This window comes from Macrobrachium nipponense, chromosome 17 (assembly GCF_015104395.2).
Source record: "Macrobrachium nipponense isolate FS-2020 chromosome 17, ASM1510439v2, whole genome shotgun sequence".
Classification (NCBI taxonomy): Eukaryota; Metazoa; Arthropoda; class Malacostraca; order Decapoda; family Palaemonidae; genus Macrobrachium; species Macrobrachium nipponense.
Genome location: NC_087210.1, coordinates 5,308,410 through 5,334,878, shown reverse-complemented (window position 1 = coordinate 5,334,878; position 26,469 = coordinate 5,308,410). Strand labels below are relative to the sequence as shown.

General features: G+C 34.7%; 1 protein-coding gene across 10 annotated transcripts in view; it reads right to left on the bottom strand.

Annotated features, from left to right (window-relative positions):
• Positions 1–400: 400 nt before the first annotated feature.
• The window catches only part of LOC135196137 (orphan steroid hormone receptor 2-like), a 337,215-nt gene continuing 311,146 nt past the window's right edge, over positions 401–26,469 (bottom strand). For 9 of the 10 annotated variants that reach the window (XM_064222677.1, XM_064222671.1, XM_064222673.1 and 6 more), the window contains 10 exons: positions 21,110–21,314; positions 20,354–20,556; positions 17,702–17,911; positions 14,138–14,374; positions 13,256–13,380; positions 9,740–9,963; positions 8,615–8,783; positions 8,295–8,403; positions 7,768–7,925; positions 401–3,929 (listed from right to left, as the gene is read on the bottom strand). In XM_064222677.1, coding sequence (XP_064078747.1) covers positions 3,837–3,929; positions 7,768–7,925; positions 8,295–8,403; positions 8,615–8,783; positions 9,740–9,963; positions 13,256–13,380; positions 14,138–14,374; positions 17,702–17,911; positions 20,354–20,556; positions 21,110–21,249 — 1,668 coding nt within the window. In that variant the 5' untranslated portion in view covers positions 21,250–21,314 and the 3' untranslated portion in view covers positions 401–3,836. The remainder of the gene's footprint in view (positions 3,930–7,767; positions 7,926–8,294; positions 8,404–8,614; positions 8,784–9,739; positions 9,964–13,255; positions 13,381–14,137; positions 14,375–17,701; positions 17,912–20,353; positions 20,557–21,109; positions 21,315–26,469) is intronic. The other variant, XM_064222670.1, reaches the window with a different exon arrangement.

The window sequence follows — 26,469 nt, the reverse complement described above, 5'->3', positions numbered from 1 at the left end:
CTCAGTTGCACTAATAAAACAACTGTTAGAGAAGGTGGAAAGAGTCAGATGGAAGAAAGAAATATGAATGGAGATAGTGTAAAAGGAATGAAAGAAGTTGCAGCTAGGGGCCAAAGGGACGCTGCAAAGAACCTTTAGTAATGCCTGTAGCATTACCCACCACTACGGGGATTCAATATTAGAACATTATAAGAGTAATTCCTGTTCAGGCCAAGTAAAACCTAACCTCTAATTCTCCAAAGTTTCATGGTCAAATGTTACAGTATATCCTTTGTACAATTATAACCTACACTGTCTCCTGTCACTTTCAGAATGTTAGAAGATAATACGTGAATTAAATTAGAAAATTTCTGAATATCTATAAAAGTCTTACAATAAATCAATGAGTAAAAGAAAGTCATTTGCATTGTCTTTTCCAATTTATATTAAGAAATACATAATTACATCATAGATAAGTAATGAAATAAACAAACGATTCATGATTGTTGTTCTTAAATGATATATACAAGGGTGTTTCTCAAGAAAGTCTTGAGGTGAGGAAATGGCTGGGGATCTGAAAGGGACAAAAATATGGTAAACACACTGGGTGAAATACCCTGCAATGTATTTCTAGTTTAGTGATGTATAAAATATAGATTCTGAGTATGAAAGTACAGTACTACTACCATAAATGTCCGTTTCAAATCCTCAGGAATTAATTATGTGAAATGACAAGCAATGCAGAGTCTTCAATGGTTAGCACTGAGCCAAGACTCTCTCTGCTTATTATATCACATACTGCACAACAGAGAAGCTCCACTGTGAATTGATATATGAGCAGTAAGACTTATTTTCAAAAATTTCATATAAAAATACAATAAGTCTTTCATATACAAAAATGTGATTTGTATTTTCTTAAGGCATATCCATTATGAAAGTATCTTTTGATAATTCAATGTGATGGAAGAACCTTGCATGTTATACCTATGAGAAGTGTTTTTCTTTTTGAATGGGACAATATGAGTTTCCTTTTTGCTCTCTCCTAAATCGATACTTATTGAAAATCTTGTGAGACACTGTTCACAATGAAAAACACTGTTCACAATCAATGATTTACTGATTAATAACACATACAGTAGAAAAACAGTTTTACAGCCACCTCTAACGTGATTCGGTTACTGAAAAATAAACTCTCTAATTAACCCCTCACTTTTCATGTAAAACTAGTGTTACTGTTATTTTTTTTTACATTGGTAGAAAATTTCATTAAAAATGTATGAAATCCCTGTATATTTTTTGACATTTCTCATTTTTTTTGATATTTCACATAAAAATACCAGCATTACAAAAATATAAACACGAACTGACAATAAATGTAATATGTAGTTTAGATTCAGAAAATCACTTGAGTGCCCCAAACTCTGCTGCTAAACATGGAATTCTTGTAAGGTTGACTAAATATGGCTTAACAGTCTTGCCAAATGACTAGTTCCTTATTCTCACAGTAACTTTGGTGCAGTCTTGATTGCATGATCAAATTATTCAGCATCCATAAATTCAGTAACTGGATTCCGTGATTCTGCAACAGAGTGCAACAAACACTAGTGGTATAAAGCCATACCAAATTTTAATTTACTGATCTTGGGAAGTGCAGTGGCAAATCCACTCAACAAATATTGTATACCACAACGGGTGCACATCAAAATTCATGTCGCAACACTAAAGTTACAACCAGTTGGAAGAAATGCACAATATATAAGTAAAATAAAGCAATGTCATAATGCCAAATACATCTGATGAGGTCAGACTAGAGTAGATTATCAGGAGTACAGTAGTTGTTTGTTCAGCAGCCAATACAAACTGCAAATTAGGTTTCTGCAATCTCTTGCTTTGATTTGATAAAAATAAAAACAAAAATTAAACCTTTCTTATGTGGTACTTACTAGTAATCAAGATACAACAGCAATTAAAACATGTTAACTTCATAAATTAAAAAGAAAATATTCCATAATCCTAACACCGGAAATGCTGACAAGACAACTACAGTTCTTGTGACATGCAAGAGTAAATAAATTTGAGTTGACCAACAAAATTTTCCAGGGATACTGTGATTCTTGCAAGCCATTGACCTGTCACATTAAATATAATACTGATATCAATATAGTACAGCACTGCATATCAAAAAGAAAATGATATATTTCCAATAATGACAAGAAGACAAAATCAAAAATAAAGCACCACCCTATATACAAAATAGGAAACTGAATTTCAATGCATATATTTTTCAGCCAGAAAAAGATAGTGAGTGCACTGTAAAAAGATTCTGGTCATCATAAAATTAACAGTAAAATTAAAAAAAACCTAATTAAATTCATGGTGGATGTCTTAATACATGACTTTGCTTAATGAAACTTTTAGTCTAACCCCAGACAAGATGAAGTAAAGACAGATGATTCAAGTAATTCAGACAGACCTACGATACAAAAAAATTCTTTGAATGATCCCTGAATAGTTAAGCTTTGCAAGGTCAACTTCCTTATGATTTTGTCTTAGTTCATGTTTTACTTACACCCCCAAAAGTAATGTAGCCATTATTGTACCTGTATCACCAAGTGAAGTTATATTAGAAAAATAAAATTTTCAAAATCTATGTAACTCAAGTGTCACTGAGAAACCTCTCAACCAGTAACTATATTTTATGCCCTTTTTCCCATTTCATCAACTAGTCCTGGAAACATCACAAGTCCAGAAACCTGTTGACTTGGGTGTAATCCTTAAATATATATAAAAGCAAAGAAAAATATGCTTTAAACAAAACTTGAGAGAATCACTAGTTTGTTATCTGGACCCATCTTCACTTTACAATGATTGATGATAAAGGTAAAAACAATTACTAATAATAATCACATATTAGAGTGCCTGAATTTTAACATACTCATCAACCATTTCAAACAGGATTAATGAACAACCTATAAGTAGGATGCATTAAGCCTCTTTTGCACCATCAGTATTCGAGTGAACATTTCTAAAGTTCACGGAAGCCCAGAGTTTCCATGATCAGCACTATTTGTGATGAGATCAACATAAATGAACACTGAACCAAGTGTCAATAAGGCTCACTGTTTCACAACAGTATAAATTACTATCAAAGGTAAATTACCATTTATTGAAACTCAGTCCACCATCACTATGTTGCATCTTTTCTGGACTATATCTTGCAAAACAAGAGCAATCACAAAAACTGGCCTTTAATCACATTAATGTATTGATAATTGAACAGCCTTTATTTATTATGCAGTTAAAGACTGTAATATACTGAAAATGTACATCAACTGCAACTTACTTAAAATAATGCTTAAGAAAGTACCCTGATCCACTGGAGAGTTGAACAAGAATAATGTGGAGCAAAGACAACTTACTACAACATCCTTGGTAGGGAGTCACCAACCACACAATGCAGCAACATTCACCCACCAAAGTGATAGGGCTAAATCTTTTTCTTTGACCACCACTTTCATTTTTAGCAAGAGAAGCTCGTGAAGTACAAATTCACAGCACAAATTGTCTCACCTTTTCCAAATAGGTTTACTCTCAGTCTGGCCATAACTTCATCATTCCCTTACAATAAGTATTTTATTGTACTGGTAGAACTTGGTTCAGCACTTGAATGTCAAAATAGACTAACATCAGAGTAAACTTAATGTCTTTTTCAACGTTTTCTTTCAAGAGGCTGACAACAGCTATGCACACTGCTGTCTTGCTTTTGAGGAGACCGATGTATAAATATAAACATCCTCCACAACGATTGTAGTCTCTTTGGCCCTCCACTGTACAATGTGTACAGTACCCAAGCTTGACTATTCAGTCATTTCCATTTTCATTATGTACGGGATAACGGAGTCAATTTGAACATTACCTATCAAACCAGCAAAGAAGAGTTCCTCCATGACCTGAGAATACAAAAGTACATTATGAATATGCATCATATTACATACTAAAGTGCCTACAAGATACAAAATTTCTTATTCAAGAAAATTCAAAATGATACAAACTGCATCAAATTCTAATGAAATTTGCATGAAACAAATGCCTAACTCTTATAAATTGTAAAATTTAATTATTGGAGTTTACTTCTATGTTAGTTACTTCAACTGCTCCCTCTTAAACTTAAATACTGTATTACAGGCTACAATTTATTCTTCAAAAAGAAATTCTTCATAAAGAAATGAAGTCATATGAAAAATTCGAGAAACAGAGACATGGGAAATTTCCAGCACAATTTAGGGTCTATTACAGGTTTACAATCTCTTATTTGTAATTCTATACCAAGCACAGTTTTACAGTCTATTAAAAGTAATTATATAAGACAGATCAATTGTAAATTAAAAATACCAAAATGGGTAAGCTTAAAATGATGAAGTCAGCTATCGTGGTCATTGTAATTAAAAATTTGTTGTAGGCTAATCAAGCTTTCCACTGGATTTAAGTGAACAAATGGGGTCTCGAGGCACAGTTAAGCACCAATTACCTAATGCAAAACATATACTGTACGTGCTACTACACACTGCTTAGAAAAAGTTGGAAGTGTTTTCAACTGATGAAATTATCTTCACATAAAAATTATATCAATCACTTTTCAATACTCCTAACACTACAGTATATTTGTCAGTGAGTGTGTTGGTCTTGTCATTTTCATTATGTCTAATCTACTAAAGATGTGATGGCCTCGCTCATTGTTAGCATTTGGACTAATTTTCTTATTTTGATTAAATATACATTAAATTTGTCCCTGCTACAATTCAACATTCATGCAATATCCTGTTCAAGATTGAAAAATATTGTTTTTTACACCGATACAAATCTTCCATTTACTTGTCTGACCGGTGGCTAAAAGACACTACAATAAACAAAGAGGAAATTTTAACAATAGATGATATCTGCCACAAAGAAGAAACCTCCTTTAACCTGTCCTGTCAAACAACCCTGTCAGCTGTATACCCAACAATTATGTTTGCAGATTATAGTGTTGCTAGGTAAAAGAATGAGAACCTTTGAAAGATGATGAGTCTAAGGTACTATCTACTTCCAGTTTTACTCATTGCATTATCTATGGAGCAGTTTACTTAAAATCTAGTTATCCTCCATTAAAATACAATAAGCCCTATGTGAAAGTTAAAAGATAGGAGTGCATAATCTTTATCTAGTAGGTTTCCTTAGGTCAAAAATTCTCAATTTGGCAGTTAACATTAGTCTCAATTCTTTTATGTGTAGAATTTTATGCCACATTACAATACTAATGGAAATTTGCTTTACACTATATGCTCTTTTATTTCTTAGTTAACCCTTAAACGCCGACTGGACGTATTTTACGTCGACATTTTTTGTCTCTCGGGTGCCGACTGGACGTATTTTACGTCGACATACAAAAGTTTTTTTAAAAATTCGAGGAAAAATACTTTTAGGCCTACCAGCCGAAAACTCTTGAATCACGCGCCTTGGGGGATGCTGGGAGTTCACGGATCAAGGTGTTGTTTTGTTTACAATCGTTACACAGGCGCGCAAGCGCGAATTTCTTTCTTGCCGCACTAAAAAGTATCTGTGACACATCTCGGAAATTATTTCGTCACTTTGACATAATTTTTGTACCATTTTAAATTAGCCGTTACATGGAGTATTATATATGAAAATGTGCGCATTTTTATGTAGAATACAACAAAAAAATACTCATGATTGTAGCTTTTATCAGTTTTGAGATATTTTCATATAAATAACAATAAGTGCCAAAATTTCAACCTTCGGTCAAATTTGACTCTACCGAAATGGTCGAAAAACGCAATTGTAAGCTAAAACTCTTATATTTTAGTAATATTCAATCATTTACCTTAATTTTGCACATAATTGGAAGTCTCTAGCACAATATTTCGATTTATGGTGAATTTATGAAAAAACTTTTTCCTTACGTCCGCGCGGTAACTCTTCCGAAAAAAATCATACAGACGATTGTGGTAATGTTTGCACCATTTTAAATTAGCCGTTACATAAAGTTTTATATATGAAAATGTGCGCAATTTCATGCACAATACAACTAAAAGCAACCCATGGTTGTAGCTTTTATCAATTTTGAAATACTTTCATATAAAAAATGATAAGTGACAAATTTTCAACCTTCGGTCAACTTTGACTCTACCGAAATGGTCGAAAAACGCAATTGTAAGCTAAAACGCTTATATTCTAGTAATATTCAAGCATTTACCTTCATTTTGCAACAAATTGGAAGTCTCTAGCACAATATTTCGATTTATGGTGAATTTATGAAAAAAAAAAACATTTTCTTTACGTCCGTGCGGTAACTCTTCCGAAAAAATCATACGTGCGATTGTGGTAATGTTTGCACCATTTTAAATTAGCCGTTACATAAAGTTTTATATATGAAAATGTGCGCAATTTCATGTAGAATACAACAATAAATAATTGAAGGTTATAGCTTTTCTCATTTTTGAAATATTTGCATATAAATCACGATAAATAGAAAAAAAACCATGTTCGGTCAACTTTGACTCTACCGAAATGGTCGAAAAAACGCAATTGTAAGCTAAAACTCTTACAGTCTAGTAATATTCAGTCATTTATCTTCATTTTGAAACAAATTTGAAGTCTCTAGCACAATATTTAGATTTATGGTGAATTTAAAAAAAAATCTTTCCTTCCCTCCGCGCACGGATTCTCCGCCACAAATCTCCGAAATGCGTACGTACCATTCTCGGAATATTTGCTCCATTTCATATTAGGCATTTCATAGAGTTTTATATATGAAAATGTGCGCAATTTCATTTAGAATAAAATGAAAAATATTTAAAGGTTGTAGCTTTTCTTATTTCCGAAATAATTGCATATAAAATATATATATATATAAAAATTCGACATTCGGTCAACTTTAACTCGTCAGATATGGTCGAAAACTGCAATTGTAAGCTAATACTCTTACAATATAGTAATATTCAATCATTTGTCTTCATTTTGAAAGAAATTGGAAGTCTCTAGGACAATATTTAGATTTATGGTGAATTTTTGAAAAAAATATTTATTTACGTCCGCGCGTTACGAATTCATGCATTATTTTGTGATAATATTTTCTCTGTGTGGCTTTTATCGTTTTACAATGTGTTACATACCAAAATGATTGCAATTTAGTGTACATTACAACGAAAAAAAAGTAACTTGTTACCTTTAACCATTTTGCGCACAGAGCGATTTGAATACAATTATATATGAAATTTTGTTTTTGCGCTATCATATATCGCATTATTTATATATGATAATGATAATTTTTTTCATTTCTGATGGTTGCATACTAAACTTCAGCCAATGAAAAAAAATGGAGCCAAAAATGAACTCTTAATCTTGAAAACTAAGCGCGCTGTGATTTTTAAAAAAAATATTTTTTCAGCTTCCCCGCTCACTCTGAAACACCTCCGGCACACAGGAGACAATTTTTTTTTTTACCGCTTCGGCGTAAGAGGGTTAATTGGTCATGTCTTATTATTATCTGAGAAATTTCCTCTAAATTTTTGGCCGAATATATTAAGTGACCATTCACTAATTCTCCACACAGTAAATCATGAAAGAATTAAATGCATTGAACAGGCTATTTCTGGTTTTTATTATATTAATTTGATCAGAAGTAAAAAGATCATCACTAATTTCCCAACAAACTCAAGACAAAATTAATTATATAATCATAATACATACTAAGAATCTTTAAAAATATATGAGAAAACTCTTACGTACCTGTGGATGAAGTGCTCTTAATGGTGGTAACTTGAGTAGCAATTTAGTGAATCTTTCTGGTGTTTCAGCGTAAGCATCTTCTACATGATGCCTGAGCTCTTGAGCTGCGCGCTCTTGTAGTCGTTCTATCTGGTTACGTTTACTTCCTGAGACATGTTCTGTAAAAGGCAGTTTATTTATTACGTGAATAATAATTTAGCACTAATAAACACTGTAAGCAAAATCAATATCATTGACATCTACAGTAATAACAGTACGGTGATAATGTTATTTTTGCCTTACAAAATCAACTAAAAATTCTATACTCTGTAGCATAAGAACATTCAGCCATTTTATCTTAAGACATAAAAACATCATAGCACTAGTTTGTGCTTTAAAACATGATTATATTGGTTAAAATCCAACTCATCATGTTCAGTTCAGCAGAAACTTATGTACTGTAAATAGCTCAGCATCTGAAACACATACAGTACGTGTATCTATGTATACCGGCATCTCAAATTATAAAAACTTTGTATCCTCCTTACCACACTGGAAGAGCACGATTGTCTTTAAGTATGCATATTCATGTTCATCAGGTTGTAGCTTAGACATCGCAGATACAAAATCTTGTAAGCGGGTTATGTGATCTGACACCTGTAAAAAAAATAACTGTAAGTATGGTAACTACAGTTAATATTAACATTAAACATTGCATAAAATATGTCAAGGTGTATTACTCACCTCAAATCACAAAAGAATATTTATAAATATCTCATAAAAAATATACATGCAATGCATAGACCATACTCGAGTATCTAAGTCATAAAGGATTATATGTTACATTCCAAAAAGTGTAGTATAATACCTGTTTAAACCGAGATGGTGTGAGCTTTTCAGTGGCAGCAGCCTGTGTGAGATGCGATACAATAGCAGTCAAAATTGTATCGAGGGACATAATGTGATTACATTGAGCCATGCCAAGTGTGAAGAGTTCAGACCAACAACCCCTTACAAGAGTAACCTGTGTCTCTTGGCTGTAAAAGAAAAAAAGTCATTGAGTATAACACTTAATACAATGACAACAAAAGTTTGTTTTACAAAGCTTGCATATATATGAAAATAAAGACATGATAATACCTACAAAATTCATCATACAAATGCAACTATTCATGCCTTTACAAGGGCTATAGAATCCCTACTCCACAAGCTCTCATATACTTCTCAGGAACTAACTGTAGCAACAAAATAGACTTTAAATTATCAAATTTTAATTATTTGTTTTGCAACAAACCATAATCAATTAAAAAAGTCAAGAACCACATCCAACTATTCTTACTGTGAAGGAGAGAGTATATAAGGTGTTTCATATACACCATTCATCCATTAAAAATCTTTTACAAGCCCATTAAACTATAGTAAACAACACATTTGAAACTTGATACTGTGAACTTTCATTAGTTGCTTCTCTTGTTCCAATCAGATATGGAGTTCCAGCCTGCATTAAAAATTTTAACCAGAATACAAACACCAAAAGAAAAGTTCTCAAAAGAATGTAAAGAAAAGGAAGAGGTGTCTTCATGAAAGTACCAGTTCCCTCTTGGAAGATCTAATTATTTCAATACATAATGCTCTTCCTGGAACCTGTTACTGTATATACTCTATCTGATCATCAACCACATAATTAAAATATTTTCAACTATCTAATATTTACATAACTGCAATATAAAAACAGGAAAGGTATAAAATTTAGAAACATTGATGTACTTGTGACTAATCTGTCATAATTTGTTCATATCAAGACCTGACACTCATTGAAGAAAGTGGTAAAAACAAAAGTAACACACCATTCAATGTCTAAAACAATGAGATGAGTGCAGCTTTGCAGCACTGTTAATGTATTCTGCAAAAAAGTCTAACCTTGATATGCATATTGCAGCTGCACTCTGATAAATTGCTAACAACAAAATCAATAAGTACAATAATAACCTACCTTAAACACTGAAAGGTAGGGATGTTGCGTGCCCAATGGATTGATAGGAACAGCAATCTGGATGCGGATTCACAAATGTAATGTACATTGAGGTAGGCGGGCATTGGGGACGGCGCAGTCAAGTTGAATGGTACTAAGCTATCTGCTAACAATGGGCCGTCTACTTCATACGTACTGTCGCTTTCATTATCATCGTATTCTCCATTTTCTGAACCATTATACTGCTGTAATAACAAAGTTTTATTCAGTATTATTTGTTAAATGGTATGATGACAATCAAACATAAGTACCAAAAATTACGTCATAACTTTTTTAAAAATATTTAAATATCAATTTACTTTTCAAAGATTGTAATTCTCATAACAGAACCTGTAACTGGATAAGCCTTGTTCACCTGCTATTTTCAGCAATATGTATTACTACTTCACTTGGGTTTTCATTTTACATAAAGTGTACTTCACAATCATACTTTGTATAATAGAGTGAAGCAATAAAAATACATCTGTAACGTGAATACTTAGGCCTATACATGTATATGTTTTAGGTTCCAGTGTTTTATGATGGTTGTGTGGTACTTGGATCAAGAAGGCCATTTAGTGCTCTAACAAGATGCAAGGTGCAGAATATAGTACGTATATTCAAATTAAACGAAATAGAAATATTTAACAAATACAACCAAGGTTTACCTTAGTTATATTTTTGCAGCTGGTTGCCATAGTTTTATCTAGGATAGTGCACCAAGCTATACTCCACCCTAAGTAACATGATACTTCCCTCTAACATTAACTGATGAATTAAATAAGCATGTCCAATACAGTTTTGTTAACATCCCTTTGCCTACCTAATTCAAAGGAAAATGACTAAGACTTGTACTTTTGTATTTTTTATCATGGTCTAGAAGAGGATAACCACTTCCCCTGCCACTGTACTGCTTTCTTATTATCAAGAATCCAAAACATGGGTAAGAACCCACCAGAAATGGATGGACACAAGAAAAAAAAAAAGTCATTCTTGAGCCTTTTGAATTCATGGATGAAAGGCAGTGATTTAAAGTTCAAAAGAACTTTTAGAATCTGAATACATAAAAACTTGGCCAAAGATTGGTTTGCATACTCCGAAGCCTAATCTACAGCTATCTGTTATAATGTAAATATAGATTTAGTGTCATGTACTTTGGACAAATTATATGTTATTTTTCAGCACATGTAACTCACATTTTCTGATAATAAGCCATCCATATAAATCATGACTGGAATGTGCACTACAATCATGTTCTATGAATTGACCTCTAATTTAATTTTCTGAATTAACATCTTTTATAAAAGATTTATAGAAATAAGAAACTTAAACCATGAAGTAATCCATTTTACAGATTTTTCTCTCCGAACAGTAACATCCTCAAGTCTTTAATCATCACCATGAATGATTTTATGCCAACCTTTCTCTTTATGGGGGGTTACATGTGAAATAAGTTCTCTCTTCTCTGTCCAGTGCATTTTCTGTATGAGCTCCCACCATATTAGGTACTATTTATCTGTCACTCTTTTTCATGATTCTTTGGGGGCATCTACCACTTCCTAACTGTTCCTCTTTCCTTTTCCTCATATGTCCAAAACATCTCAATTTTGACATCAGTGTCTGTTTTCCAGCTGCTGTATATACTGTCTCTCCATCACTTCCTCAATCATATTGCTTTCTTACCTCGACACTCTGACCATAAGTCTTAACATTCTACAATTGCACTTTTTTATGGACGCCTTCACTTTGTTTGTCATCTTTTATATTTCTGCTGCACAAAATAGTACAGGCATTATGCATTCTCTTCAGTCTGCTTTTTCTACCAGCTGTAATGACATATTTTTATTTCTCAGTAACCTGGCTATCCTTTCAATTTCATCCAGATTATAGTAGTACTCTTTTTCTTAATGTCATACCAACCCTGCTACCCTGTGGAGTGTCACCAGTCTGATGTACCCTTTTCTTCATTAAATTTTTCAACCAGTCTAACTTGAAAGACCTGAAGGCCGTGAACCAAACCCACATTAAATGACCTCCAAGAATCTTGAATGCTGTATTCATATGGGAGCTTTATACTCATAAAGTATAGGACAACCCAAGCTCTTCTCTTCCACTCTCCACTAGAAGTTCGTTACATTTAACATGAGATGGTGCTCTAGGAGCCTATAGCAAATCTAATGATGCTAGTTGAGGACTACAGCTAACTCTTCTAGTGTGGACTGACTGACAAGTTAATAAGAATATTTGGACTATGGGGCCCATTTTTTATTTGCACTTTCATCATAAATCATCATCAGCATAAACTACCTGTAATAAATTTCTGCCATTCATATTGTTCCTGTGATTTCACTTCCACATTGTATATTATGAGCTTAAGATTTTGTGTCAGCTCTCCAGGTAACACTGAACTCTGAGCTGATAACCCTGTATGAATTATTAGCCTAAATGAATTCAAAAAATGTTTTTTATTATAGTGTACTGTTTCCCTTCATTAGCATATCCAAATTTATTGAGAGCATTTTCCTGCCTGTGCTTGATGCTTACATCAGCATCATTTGACAAAACAGAACACACAAAAATGTTAATGCTTAATGTCGTGTCCAAATTCACAGAGAAATTAAAAATTTGCCATAGCACATAAAACAGATATATTAAGGAAATCAAGACCTAAATGAACATTTACTGCTGAGCAAACCTTAAGAATTCACCAGAAATCTGAAAAATTCTTTGTTTTTCATTCCATGTGAAATATAAGTAGTGTATTAGCATTAAACTGGAAATGCCTCAGCAATTTGACTCCAAAATTATGGTACGTGTAACTTACTCCACTGGTACAGTATACCAAATTTTAAAGTAATTTGTATTTTTCCATAGCTTTCATAAATGGATAATTCCATCTCATATTAACTTAAAGCAGTTATGGACTAAAAAAAAAAAATAAATAAATAAAAGCCTACTGGGTAAGGTCAAGGTCAAGTATGTACTGCTCTGACCTCTGCTGGCCTAGTAGCCTCAGTCATTGTGTTGCCAGCTGTATTTAGTACCAAACACAAAACTAATAAAACTCACTGGTTCTGGTTTAACTTTTCAATAATAAATTCATGCTAATACTGTATCCTATATTAAAACAAGTAAAAAATGAGCTGAAGTTTCTTCAGCGCAATCCAAGTAGTTTACAATATGTCATATAATCAAGGCCACCGAAAAAAGATCTATCTTTCGGTGGTGTCAGTATAAAGCTATGTGAGCTGTGGCCCATGAAACTTTAACCACTGCCCAGTGGTGGCCTGTCCTATATCATTGCCAGAAGCCCGATTATGGCTAACTTTAACCTTAAATAAAATAAAAACTATTGAGGCTAGAGGGCTGCAATTTGGTATGTTTGATGATTGGAGGGTGGGTGATTGACATAACAATTTGCAACCCTCTAGAGTGGCACAATAGTTTTCTTTTCAGAAAACTAAATTGGAGAGGTTACTATGAGGTTAGATCACTTACTTTTGATAGATTTTCCATGGCTTTTTTAATCTGCTTATCATTTGTATGTCTGTCACCATCTCCATTCGTTGCTGGTGATTCTATTTCTTCTCTTCTTATCTCTCCATTACTAGTTTCATGCCATTCTGAAACCAATAAAGTTTGGTTACATTGCTTGCAAGCAATGACAACACATCACAAACCTGACAATAACTAAGTGAATGAAAGATTATTCTACCTTACTACAAACTGACCTTGTATCAAACCCAATAAACTATAGAAATACTACAAACTATTGTATGGTGAAATTTATGAGCAAATTCAGTTATGTACCCTATAAATTACATTTCTTCAATGCATCCTAAAATGAAACAACTTATCTAAAATAAGATTGAATCAGAATTTGAGAGAATGAAAGTTTACATTATTCTACATTTCAGAATTCCTGTTCAATAGTGTATAACATCCACAACAAGTGCAATTTACATATTATTTCCAAACAGATTCATGGTCACTATATTTACTAAAAGGCCAAACTGTTATGAATAACCTAAAATTTGTCATTATTTTATGTTACTGCAAACTTGACGATACAAACACCCTATTAAAATCCTCATACAATTACCATAAAGCCTTTTTCACCACCAATCGGCTATTATATTATATACATAAATTACCCAACTTTGACACTGCTCAAAGTAAGATCTTCCAAAAACCTACATTTCATATATTATCTAAGCTTACTGCTAATATTTCTTAGATCATGATTTCTAATATGATCCCTCTTTATTCAAAATGTACTTGCACACATAAAACTTTCTTCACACTACGATCATCGAATCTTCCAAGCTTACATTCACTAAACTATGTACTATTTTGAACAAGGGCTTCAATAACTTTTACCTTGATCTTTGCTGTCCCTACAGAATGCTCCCTCAAAGGCTTTAGCCATTTGAAGATGAAGTTCTGCAAGACTATTAGCAGGCTGGGAGGGAATATCTTTGCCGACAATAGGTGTTTTACTAGAGGCAAAGGAAGACTCCATTTCTGCGAAAGGGTGTACTAGAGGCATCGGTGGGCTTCCTTCTTTATCTCTTCGCTCACCCAACACGCTATTTGGTTTTCGTTCTGACTGGACTGCTGTATTTACAACCAAATAAGTGGGATAAAAATTCATGTTAATTACCATAGACTTATCTATCTTTAATAATAAATGTACTCTATAGCTAGCAAATTTAAGATTGAAAACTTTACATTAAGATTTTCTGGATAAATTAGTCATAATTTTTACTTCAAAACAATTTAACAAATTATTTGATACTGAATACCATGATGCCAAGAGAGCAATTGAACATATGATAATAACTACCTTGAAGAGTATAAGTAGGTAACCCTGACAAAAATTCCAGTACTATGTAGTATATACTTTTTCTATTATTACTATATCATGAAAATTCTTTCACATCAGAAAAACAACGTATATGAACAAATTAATTCTGGTACTTCGGTTCACATTTTACATTTAAACTGATCTCAGGAAACTTGGAAAAAAAGAACCCCCAAGATTCTTGCTCAAGAATTGTAATATCTCAGTGCTATGAAATGAAACTGATGTGCAAAAGAAATATAAATAAAGAGAAAATTTCCTTGTACTTTTTGTGTTCATTCCAGTAGACATCCACTGATGCCAGTACAGGTACCCCAAATCACGACTTCAGTAAAAAAAAAAATAAAAAAAAGATGAACTAACTCTTTAGCTAGATGTTGCCCCAATGCAATTCTCCAAAGGGGAGCCAAATGTGCTTGTGTCTTTTATCATCTGGAAATGTGCAGCTGGCACCCTCACTTACTTTCTTAAGATGTGAAAAGAATGTGAAAAAGACTGAAAATCACTTGCAAGAAATCTTCAAATATTAGACAATCCACCTCATCTTTCATTCAAAATAGATTTAAGTACCAAGAAAATATAAGAAAAATACAATGAATGATGTATTGATCTTTTGATTCAGACCTAATAAAATCAAACAAAAGTTGTTTTCAGATGTGAGAGAAAGGTCATTTTCACAACCTGTGACAAACACAAGCCCATCAATTTACCAATTAACAATGAGTGTGAGTATAAAGACAAGACTTTTTATTAATCAGTGAAAATATAGTACAATAAATAAAACCAAACACCAATGTGCACTATGATGGGTAGTGTTGGTCAGAGTTGACTCCTGCACCTGACATTAAGCATCACTGACAGCGGTAACCCCTGAAAGGGTTACGTATGGGATGTTGGAACTCTTTCAAGACTGTCAATAATGTTTCAAGCCATGAGCCTGCATCACTGAACTTCCAGCATCAATCAATGACTGCCATGGATTTACTCAAAATCATTCATTTAATATTGTATGTGCAATTCCATGCAACTTATGATGCTACATGGCCCCTCTAATTCAAGCAAAAGGCAAATCATTTTTGAGGGAGGTTGTAGCATGCAGTGGTGCAGGGAAGAGGGTAGTAGTCAGTACTTAATGAGAGTTACATAGTCCAAGTCATCTCAAAGTAATTCCCTGGATGAATGAAATGCACGTAACACTCAATAAGACTAAGTTCCTTCAACCTCCGGTCACCGCCTGAGTAGCGACACGCAGCTTTGCACGAGGCAGAGGCGAGGGTATGAATGCTTCAGAGTCAAGACATGCTGACCTGTTTGACCTTGATCATAGCTGACCTTGAATATGATTACCCAAATGTCTTAACAATAGGTCTTTCATGCTTAATGCTCATGCCACCAAATCACCATAGTCACCTGACCTGTTCACCCACATTTACTTAACTGAGACACAAATCAATTAAAATTACTTCTTGGTGTAGTACTTCTCTTTCAGTCTAACCGAACGATTTCAGAATGGCAATCAAAATGTGTGAAATTTACAATGCTTCATTTTCAACATTTTAGGAAATTAAATTTATTGCCAAGGAAAAATGAAATTCTTGCATATTTATCCATTACATAACAAATTACTTTTTAGTTTTCAAAATTATCAGCATTCCAAATAAAGTCTATTCATGTGGAAGCACTTGTCATACAGTGTTGCTTCTCATCACAAATCTTAGTGATGTTTCTGGTGCATTTGGCATAATTAAAAGTTACTAATTTCTACTAAGTTAAAAATTGAGCAAACTTTTTATAATCAAAACCTTACATGTCATAAAGGGTGAATACTAATTAGCAGATGCCTCAGATTCTGGCAAATTGACTAATTAGGATGCACTTACCACAAACATATAGGGCACTGTTTTGTTTTTACATACAATATAAGAGGCTGTCACAAGGGTACCAGTCCTGTAGGGTCAGAGGTCATGTGGCATCTATGGCCAAGGTTCCAGGGTGGCTGTAGCATCTCCGCATCATGCACAGAGGCGTGTGCTCTCACAGGGGTGTGGTGGCCAGTACAAGGGGATAAGGTAGATAAAAAGGAAGAAGGGAAAGGAGAGAGGGTATGAAGCTAGGAAAGAGGAGGAACAGAGGGTAGCTATGGGTCAGATGGCAAGAAGTGACTTGATTAGTTTGGTTCTTGTGGCAAATGACAATATGGGTACAGTACTGTGCAACATCCCAGTACTATACAGTATAGTAAATGTATGAGGACCACTCACAAACACTTGGCAAAGAGAATTTCATGTGCTGCCACTCCTTTGTCATAAAAAGGACCTGACTGACCAACTTTGGCTGCATGAACATACAACGAGTGAAACCAGACAGACAACTGTGGAAGGTCATCTAAGAGCCTACATTACTCACAAAGATCTAAAGTGAGGGAGCTTCTAAACAGGGCTGTATTACGACTATGATGTACTGTACACGTAATCTAGCTCTGTCTTACACTACTTTTGTTAAACCTCATTAACTGTAAAAGCAACTATTCTGTTTGGATTTATACAATACCTACTTGATTAAATACATCAAGTCCCATCAAGCTATTACTGTATCCATAATCTAAAAAAGTTAAGCAAATATGAACTTAAAAAAACATGTGCAATTTACAAACATACAACCAATTCATATGGCAGCTGATAGGATTTCTTAACTTAATGACTGATGAATTCTATTTGATTATTTACAAGAAAGATTGTTACTTTTGTTAATTACTCCATTTGAACTTTACATTAAGGTTATTTGTTATATGGACTAGAGACAACAGACAAACAAACACAAAGCCAACACATATCATGTTACTTTACAATTAGAAATTAAGTCCTTGATAGTCATCATCATCATGAAAGAAGCAATAAGTAGTAGGCTGACAGGATGAGGGAGAAGCACGAATACTATTCGATAATATCTCCTCAAGCAGCAGTAGCAGCAGCAGCAGCAACAGTTCATTAATTAAGAATCTGGTTAACCCCTGGCACTGGCCACCAACTTAACATTAGGGTGCCTAAGACTAAGAAAACAAAAGACAAAACACCACAAACTTTTGTACAAATCCTTAGTATCGTTCTTACAGTCGCTGCGCATGCCCATCGCTAGACATTTTTGCAGCCGGCAGTACTGGCACCTATTGCGATGGTGTTTAGTAACTTCACATGTCTTGTTTCCCCTACATGTGTAGCCCAACTGTTTGCGAATAGAACGTTTGAAGAATCCTTTGCATCCTTCACAGCTGATGGCTCCGTAATGGCGACCTGAAGACAGGAAAAAATGTTAAAATGCATTTGGTAAAAAATGTAAAGCAGCATACATACTTCCAAACCCCAAGGAACAATGATAATAACATGCAACAGAATAACTAAGGAAGTTACAGAGTAGTGAGAATAAAAGAATAAATTATATTAGGTTAAAATCTGAGAGGTTGGAAATAAATTTTAAAACATCAACAAAGGTCAAAGCACACTTGGAGTACTTAGTACACGTGCCTCCCTTTTTACTGAAAGGGTATTTGAATGATTAATACAACAGTTATCGTGTTACCGTTACACTACATTTATAGTAGGCTACTATATTGCTATAATCATTATTGTGGATAAATATATGACAATACATGGCGTTTGCTTCACAATATTTCTAAATATGTACTGTGGATCATACCAGGGTACTGAAAGTTTGTAAGAAGATATGCTAAACCCAAAAGGTTAAAGAATACGATCACTTAACTAAGTAAATACAATCACTGTACCTCTTTAAGTCCTACATACTCAAATTGCTTATTCCCAAATATGGATTAACACCTCTCTCCCAAGCATTTTCCTGCTGTATATTAATTTAATGATGTCATCTTACATCTTTATTACATATACTGAAACTAACATCGTTTTTCCACAGGTTATGAATTATGGATAATTAATATAAAAAAAAATCTATCCTAAGAGCACCAAGGTATTAGTAGGGTACTATCCTACAAATGACTGTTACTACAAGTATACAAAATGATAACAAATAAAAACTACATGTCCAGACCTGAGTTTTTATAACTTATACTACCAGTTAAGAAATTCACAGTCTCGTGAAGAACAAAATGTTAAAAAATCCACAATTATATATTCGAATAGTTGAAAAATCCACAATCATATATTAAAATAGTAAAAAAAAATCACAATTACATATTAAAATAGTGAAAAAATCCACAATTATATATTAAAAGTTAAAAAATCCAATTATATATTAAAATAGTGAAAAAATCTACAATTATACTGGTGCCAAATTCTAACAACACAGTAATTGACCTAATTTTAATTCTGGCTAGCTATCTATAGGCTTACAGTATTAAATCTTAGTACTGTACAGCCAATAGCCTAGGCCTAGTAACCTTTGGCCTTGGCAACAAGGATTCTACATTAGGCCTATGTTCCGTTTAGGTTATTAGTTTGATAGTAGTTTACTTGAATATAAAGAAACAAAGGTTCTCTAGAAATCACTGTGGATTTAATTAGCTTTACTACAATACCATTTCTGTAAAATAGGCCTACGACAGTAGCTTACATGTACACTTGAAGCTTAAACTTGGTAATCCAGTGATAGGCCTGAATTGGCTTGCTGCTATATATATATATATATATATATATATATATATATATATATATATATATATATATATATATATATATATATATATATATAGTGGTGTTACACTGACAAATTAACGAGCTATAACTATTTATACCTGAATATTTAAACATTATTCATATAGAATAGTATTGCCATTAAATTGCGGTGTAAACCATTTGTTTACGTATTACATATAACAATCATGTGCCTAATTCATTAATGCACTCAGCCACAAAAGCTGGGCACTTATAAATACAATATACTACTCCTACTTTTAACAAAATAATGAAATATTGTACCCTAAGAAAAATAGCGTACTGTCCTTTCTATCACTGCAATTTAAAAAAAGTATAATAATCAACTAAATTTCGCGGCAGCATTGATTAAAATTATATGCATACTGGAACACATGAAATGTTGACAAATAAAAAAAATATATACGTAAACATACTGGTAAGTGTCACTCAGCATTTCAGCTTAACTTAAGGGTAGTGGCATTCCTTCAACTTTTGAGGCTAAACGAAATCAACTGGATCGTGTTTACTAAATTCTCTCGTTTGAATTTTATATGAGGACAGCGAATGTCATAGAATAATCGATCATTTGAAGAGGACTTACAATTAAGCAGATCTGATTCTTAAAATACAACCATGAATACTACTAGTAGTGGTAGTAATGGTAGTAGTAGGCGGGATCTGCCTTTGAAACGGCTCCCTTGCTAGTTTTATTTCTCCTTTGTTAGATAAAGGTTTTCGGCCTCTGTCATGCCATAATTCTTTTGCACATTCCTTCCTCTTCCATTTGCAAAACAGCAAAATGAGAGGACTTCCAGGTGTTCACGAAATATGGAGTTTATAAGAATGGTGTGAACAGTTTCACCACGCCCAAAGAAAACATCATTCGCAGCTAGACACACTGGTGAATTTACAGAATTTCTTTCAGTATGTCTTTGATTCCTACAGAATTAAAGGTCATTTCTTTCCCCGATGTCAGATTCAATCGAGGAGAAGAAGAAGAAGAAGAAGAAGAAGAAGAAGAAGAAGAAGAAGAAGAAGAAGAAGAAGAGAGAATAAAAGACGCACCTGATGCGCGATCGCCACAGACGACACACAGATCCATCGCCACGGGCATCCCGGTGTTTCGAGACGTGTACTGTCTGGAGTTATCCACATCCAGGGCATCCAGGTCATTACTGGAGGAGTGGGCAGCCGCAGCGGCAGCCGCTGCCGCGGCCGCTACGGTTCCTCTCTCCTGCAACTCCTTCAGCCGGCCGACCCAGTCATTCCTGCGGGAGAAGAGTATAAAACTTTGAATATAACCGACCCAGTCACTACTCCTGGGGTGTACGAAGAGTTAAAACTATAACTTTTAATGCACGTAAGATATACGTACGTCATTCCTCAGGAAAGATAATATTTTTAATATGACTCAATTATATAGTATTTACAAAACGCTACAGGCATCATTAGAAAGGTTTGGTTGCAAGAATCTTGAGATAGCGTGAAAAATTCGTTAATTATTAAGTGATAAACAACCACGGTCATACTCCTTCATTAGGCAATCATATATACATATATATATATATATATATATATATATATATATATATATATATATATATATATATATATATATATTCCAAGGAAGAAAAGGTAAAAACCCAAACGTATTCCTGAAACTAAACAATTACAACACGCACGGTCTAGAAAACGCAAAGGTCTAGTCATTCCGATTAAGGTTGCGGTATTTACGTACACGAATGAAACGCCCTACTTCTTGCAAACACGATATCCCCCCCAAAACAGCAATGGCACACTGCTAAACTGTTGCAGACGTACCCGAGTATGGATGAGTTGGCGAGTTGAGCAGCGGAGTTTCCAAGAACCGAGGAGTTGCCAAGGACGGGTGTGCTGCCCAGAAGAAGGGTGGGCGCCGCGCTCAGCATCGTGTGCGTGAAGAGCGCTGGGTTGGTTACCATAAGGCCAGCTGCTGTGGTCACGAGCAGGGGATTCGACAACTTGCTTGTGCTATCCACTTGGTCACCTGTGGGAGACAAGAAAGGGGGAGACAGTTAGTACAGTTCATTCCTTGCAACAAGTGATTGATCGAGCATTAGAAAATATATATATATATATATATATATATATATATATATATATATATATATATATATATAATATATATATATTATAATATAATATATAATATAATTATAATATATTATAATATATATATATTATATAATATTATATATAATAATATATTATTAGATGAAGACTGCTGGGCACCTTGACCCAGGCTGACAACCAACACATCTCTTGAATATGGGCCGCAGATAGGGACTGAAAGTACTCTAGTGTTGAGTAAAATAAAATGTAAATACTTATAATTAAACACGTTATACACTGATTTTGTGGGTTTCTTTTTCAATCTTCAGAAGAAAACTGAAAGAAGTTTAGGTCTGGTTCATTTATCATTATATTGATTCATTCCTCTGAACTGGAAAACTGACCTAAAATATCATATCGATTCATTCCTCTGAACTGGAAAACCGACCTAAAATATCTATCATTATATCGATTCATTCCTCTGAACTGGTGATTTAGTAGTTTTCTCATCAGAAAACTGACCTGAAACAATTACATTAACCCATCCGTCTCAACTGTTGGTTTAGTACCAGACTTCTCATTAGAAAACTGAGCTGAACTAACATTAATTCATTCCTCACAACTGTCGATTTAGTCAATGTTTTCTCAAAAGAAAACTTGCTTGAAACTATCATATTAATTCATTCCTATCAACTGTTGATTCAGTAGTGTTCTCATTCGAAAACTGACCTAAAACAATCATATAAATTCATTCCTCTCAACAGCTGATGCAATGAGTTTTGTCATCAGAAAACTGTCTTACAAAAACTGTAAAAAGTCACAATTCACTTTTACACGGTCATGATCTGTTTTTCCGCTACTGTGACACCGGCCAAATTAGACTGCCAAGATATTTATTCCTGCGTGGTCTAATCTTTTACCGAGGCACGCAACAACAAAAAAGTTCCTTTTACAGTGTAAGCAAATCTTTCTACCTTACAGCAAACGAATCATAATTCATTCACGGATGTCTGAGGTTGTTTTTAAATTAAAGAGAGGAAAAAGGAAATGTTGGATTCTCGTCCTATGAAAGTTAGATTTAGCTGAACAAGCAAATAAAGAACTCGGAAAGAAGATTAATATTCCGCACGTTCGCGTATTGATCGCATTACCCATTAACCTGTGCTTTGTATATGTTCTTCTTTCTGTGCCTGAATAAGGACTTCTGTTTCCTTGTATTCCAATGTATGTATGTATATGTGTGTGTGTATTTAAAGGAAACTCTGTAATGCCAAATTACTCATAAACAAGCACAGAGTAATCCTTAGGGAAAGTAATGTATGCATATTAATACCAAACTATCCAGCGACGAGGAACAAAGGAAGTGGGCGCCAGAATGTGAATAAAACAAAAAGAAAAAAAAAATAACAAGAAACCACAAAAATGCATTGGAGGGAAGTGCACACGAGACCAGCGCGCACAATGCACGCACACATGGCCAAGAAAGCACGAATAGAAAGTGCACGCATGCACTGTTCAATTTCAAATTCACGAACAAAGCTGCAATCAAGGGTGCATTGCAAATGTCCCACTTCAAACAGAAAGTGAGGTGGCGCCTTCATACTAATAGGAATGTACTCTTAACTATTCTGTGCACAGTGGCCCACGTTATGGTTTGGGTCACACGGCAAAAGGAACCCCAATTCCTGAGACGAAGTCTCCTCGCTTTCAAGAAAACGCAGAACAAGGTACCCTTTTTTTTAGAGGGTTCATTGCTGGATAAAAGTAGTAGGATACTGTCCCAAAGAAAAGTCAGGTAAATATATATATATATATATATATATATATATATATATACATATATAAGTTCTGTTACAACAGAATTCCATCTGATCAAAGGAGCCCATAAAAACGCCAAAATATAGAAAGTATAAGTACTATATTTCAGAGACTACTGTCTCTCTCCTCAGGTAGGTATGTCTCAAATACCTGAAGAGAGAGAGACAGCAGGCTCTGAAATCCCTGAAATATAGTACTTACACTTTCTGTATTTTGGCGTCTTTATGGGCTACTTTTATGTAATATATGTAATATATATATATATATATATATCTATATATATCTATATATATTCACCAGGCGTCATGGTTTTCACAAAATTTATCGTCCTTTATTTACATAATTCGGGAAATTTACTTTTCAGTGTTCTGTTAGAACAGAAGCGCTGACCAAACACATGCACGAATTGACACACGCGGGGACACCGTGACAATATTTGCGAATCGAGAGTTTAAATATCTACTAGACGTCATTTCAAATAGCACCAACTAAAATTGCGCGTCGAAATGAGTTTTCGAAATGTAATCAGACACCTGTATATTATTTTATGAAAGCTGAAAAATACTGAAACGAATTTCATGGCTACATTGTCACTAATATTAGAACGATGTTCATGTTTATATAAATTTATTTCATATATATAAACATACAAATCGACGCTCGATAACCAAACATTAAACATTACTATATGCCAAATGGTCTGAATGTAAGAGAGTGGACGGTAAGTCCTAAGCAGGGACGAACACGGAGCTGTTATAACCGGAGGAGGAGGAAGATGGGGGAGGGGGGAGAAAGGGGAGGGGAATACATAGCGTGAGAACATGAATGACCGTTTGCAGCACCAGCAACAGGATGATGGCGGTGGTAGCGGTAGGTCACGACCCTTCAAAGGAGGGGGTAGTAGTCGCCATGCATCCACAGGAAGGAAGGAAGGAAGAGAGAGAGAGAGAGAGAGAGAGAGAGAGAGAGAGAGAGAGAGAGAGAATATTGTTTGATATCTAAGCTCCAACAATGTCTATATCAGAGAAAAAACTGATAAGAATATGATTTGTGAATACAGATTCAACTCGCTGTACACGTCACGTCAGTTTAATAAATGATAATGAGAGAGAGAGAGAGAGAGAGAAATGAATCAGCTGCATCATTCTCCTCCTGCGACGAAAACACGCCCAGGGCGGAGGGGTAGCCAAATGAAAAAGGGGGAGGAAGATTAGAAGGGGAGGGACAATCACTGACGGTGTGTGTAGTGAGTAATGAAGGCTAAACGTAGCGTTGAATGAACTGCCATGACGAATAATACTGTCACCGGTATTTCAATGATCCACTGGAAGCCATAAAGGAACATGACAACGCTCGCATATTGCTTCAGCTTCAGTGGCATGATGCTACTCCGCTGAGAGAGAAAAAAATACAAAAATAAATAAATAAATAAATGAATGCGAACTGACTTCGATTCGAGAAATATTCTATATCATTAGAAAACATAAAAAGAAATAAATAAATAGATGCGAAGTGACTTCGATTCGAGAAATATTGTATATCATTAGAAAACGAACTATGCTTTTCACAGGAATTAATCTTAATATCTCTTCAAATACGCCGTTAGTTCAATTAGGCATGAATGTATTATTATTATTATTCGGTAATAAGACGAAAGTACTTAGCATCTCCAGTATATCGATTTTCCTTCGTGGCTGTAACTTTGTATATATGTACATATGTATCACGGTCCGTGATATGTATATATGTATATATGCATACATATATATAAATGTATGTTATATGCGTGTGTGTGGAAACGTCTGTATGAAAAAAATAACACTTAGGTATTTAACAAATTTAAAACGGCCTCTGAATAACCGGGCAAAGTGCCCAGGGCTAATAACGCAATGTCATCGTGTGGACAGTAAGTGACAAGAGACACGAATCATCCGTGTACTGTTACACTCTCGGAGGAAACAATGTGACAGAGGTCACTGGTCGTTAGACTGGGTCCGCTGGTATTCAGTGGGTTAGTGTCGTGGCATGCCACTCACATGTCGCAGGTTCGCGTTAACTTCCCCCCCCCCCTCTCCCCCACACGCTGATGAAAAATCACTGGCTCTGTATTTGCTGTCATTTCTAATATTTTTTTTTATTATCATTCTCAATATTATTACTGTCATTACCATTATCACGAATGCTGTTTTTACTAATACTTCGAAATCGTGTGGATATTGTTGATTATCAATATTAAGATAATATCTCGTGTTGTATCTAGATTGTGTGTATTGTATTGTCTCTACTTTGTATATTACACGTATATGGCCCTGAGCCGAAATAAAGGATATTATTATTATTATTATTATTAGGAATGATAAGACTGCCACCACCAATATCCCACGCGAATTGTACTGGACTCTGGTAAGATATCCAATACAAATGAATTAATAAATGTCATAATGAAGAAATGGAATTAGGAATTATATGACAGTTATCAATAACCAGTCATATGCTATTATAAACTTATAAAATCGACAAAAACTGCATGTGTATGTGAGTGTGTAAGTATGAGAGAGAGAGAGAGAGAGAGAGAGAGAGAGAGAGAGAGAGAGAATTCATTATACTGTACGAAAAGCCTCTTAAAAAATATTGTCACTGATATTGAGATAACTCTCTCTCTCTCTCTCTCTCCAACAATTCCCAGCCATTCTCTGTCGCCATAGATGAAAAAAAGAGAGAGTGAACTGTTGTGACATGAGAACGGCCAAAGAGAGAGAGAGAGAGAGAGAGAGAGAGAGAGAGAGAGAGAGAGAGAGTTTGTTTCACGGGCGGGCAATCACTTTGTTCTACTGTTTCACTGTTCGCATAAGGCCTCCCCCTCCTCCTCCTCCCCCTCCCTTCCAACTCAACACCCACAACAGACGAGACATCTCCCCTTCCCATCTCCCCCTCCCCCCTTTTCGCACCGCTAACAATAAATGTTGCCAATCACGATGCACAAGGAGCGGGTGTGGGGGTGGGGGTGGGGGGTGTGGGGTTGGGGGAGGTGAGTGGAAAAGAAGCGGAGAGAGAAAAAAATTGTTCGGACTAAGATAAAAGAGACAAAAAGGCCCACGAGGAAGCCAGAAACTGCTGCTGGCTACCTCTCTCACAATAAGCGAGGTCACACCAGTCGGCGACCTCACACACACACACACACACACACACACACACACACACGTCTCATGTGACCAGGTTTCTCTCTCTCTCTCTCTCTCTCACCGCTGTACAATTATGCAAATCTCGTGAGT